General features: G+C 54.1%; 1 protein-coding gene across 1 annotated transcript in view; it reads left to right on the forward strand.

Annotated features, from left to right (window-relative positions):
- The window catches only part of CPXM1 (carboxypeptidase X (M14 family), member 1), a 7,707-nt gene extending 6,293 nt beyond the window's left edge, over window positions 1–1,414 (forward strand). Inside the window, exons 14-16 of the mRNA XM_010836633.1 lie at window positions 54–193; window positions 833–935; window positions 1,036–1,414. Coding sequence (XP_010834935.1) covers window positions 54–193; window positions 833–935; window positions 1,036–1,277 — 485 coding nt within the window. The 3' untranslated portion in view covers window positions 1,278–1,414. The remainder of the gene's footprint in view (window positions 1–53; window positions 194–832; window positions 936–1,035) is intronic.
- Window positions 1,415–1,645: the final 231 nt, after the last annotated feature.

A 1,645-nucleotide genomic window follows, 5' to 3' on the forward strand; every position in this document is an offset into this window, starting at 1 on the left:
GGGCAGGGCTCCCGTCCCGCCTGCTTAGGCTCCAGTGTCTGTGGTACCCCTAGGCATGAATGACTTCAGCTACCTACACACCAACTGCTTTGAGGTCACTGTGGAGCTGTCCTGTGACAAATTCCCTCATGAGAACGAGCTGCCCCAGGAGTGGGAGAACAACAAAGATGCCCTTCTCACCTACCTGGAACAGGTTGGATCTGAATTTCCCCCACTCTCCACCTGCCCGAGTCACTGCTGACTGGTCTGTTCTCCGTGTTGGACACATCTCCCAACAGGGAGGTCTCCTGAGGTCAGGCTGAGCCATTCTGACTCACCAGTGCCATGGGTCACACTCACTTGGCATCAGACTGCCTTGGAGGGATACAGGATAGGAAGCAGAGTTTGCCAGCAGGGTGGTGTCAGACATTGTTGGAGAGTGGGAGTGGACCTGACTGCACTCCAGGCAGTGTCCATGGAGCAGACCCAGAGCTGTTCTCAGAAAAGACTGATTATGCAAGTGCAGGAAGTACCCTGGCATAGACTCTTCACTTTCCGCAGGAACTCATGTCCCTTGGAACAACTCCGTAAGTATAGTTTCCAAAGATTCTAAAAGACAAGCCCATAACGAGAATCAGTGAACTCGGGGAAAGCCCAAAGATACGCCCTCCTGCCAGGCGTTTATATTTGTCTTGGTCCAGATGCCATTTATCAGTCAGGAGATACTTCCACCAGAGTATTGTCACCTAGGAACAGAGTAGATGCAGCACCTCTATCATATTTGTAGGATACAGAGCCAGAAAATAAACTGGTCGCGGAAGCAAAGGGATTCTGATAACCTTTTCCTGCACAGGTGCGCATGGGCATTGCTGGAGTTGTGAGGGACAAAGACACAGAGCTTGGGATTGCTGATGCCGTCATTTCTGTAGATGGGATTAACCATGATGTAACAACAGGTGGGTGCGTGGGGGAGGGGATAGGGGCAGTGTGGGAGGCGTTAACCAGGTCAAAAGCTGCAGGCCACTGGACGCTGATCTTGCCCTTCACTTCTCTCAGCATGGGGCGGGGATTATTGGCGCCTGCTGACCCCAGGGGACTACATGGTGACCGCCAGCGCGGAGGGCTACCACACAGTGACACGGAGCTGCCGGGTCACCTTTGAAGAGGGCCCTGTGCCCTGCAATTTCCGCCTCACCAAGACTCCCAAACAGAGACTTCGAGAGCTGCTGGCAGCTGGGGCCAAGGTGCCCCCGGACCTTCGGAGGCGGCTGGAACGGCTGAGGGGACAGAAGAATTAACACCTCCAGCTGAACAGCCCCAGAGGCTTGGGCAGGCTGGACCTGTCCAGAACTGGAGGAGGGGTCACTGAGTGGGGAGGGGAGGACAGGGTGTAGGGGAAAGGTGCTTGGGCTCATTAAAGCTAGTTGGCACCTCAGCCGGTCTTCCTGTGGTCTCTATGTCCCAGATCCTCTTCCCTGATCTTATTCTGCAAACACTTGGCTACTCTGATCAGTTAACTTCTGGAAAAATAGTTTGGAAAGAGGATCCCACCTGGGTTCTTCCCGAACTAGGGCTTGGCAGAGCAGCTCATCCCATCAACCCATCAGCTTCTGTGGCAGGTGACACTTGGTGCTGTGAAACATTCTGTAAGCACCTCCTCAGTGCC

Source organism: Bison bison, unplaced genomic scaffold (assembly GCF_000754665.1).
Source record: "Bison bison bison isolate TAMUID 2011002044 unplaced genomic scaffold, Bison_UMD1.0 scf7180017864063, whole genome shotgun sequence".
NCBI classification, from domain to species: domain Eukaryota; kingdom Metazoa; phylum Chordata; class Mammalia; order Artiodactyla; family Bovidae; genus Bison; species Bison bison.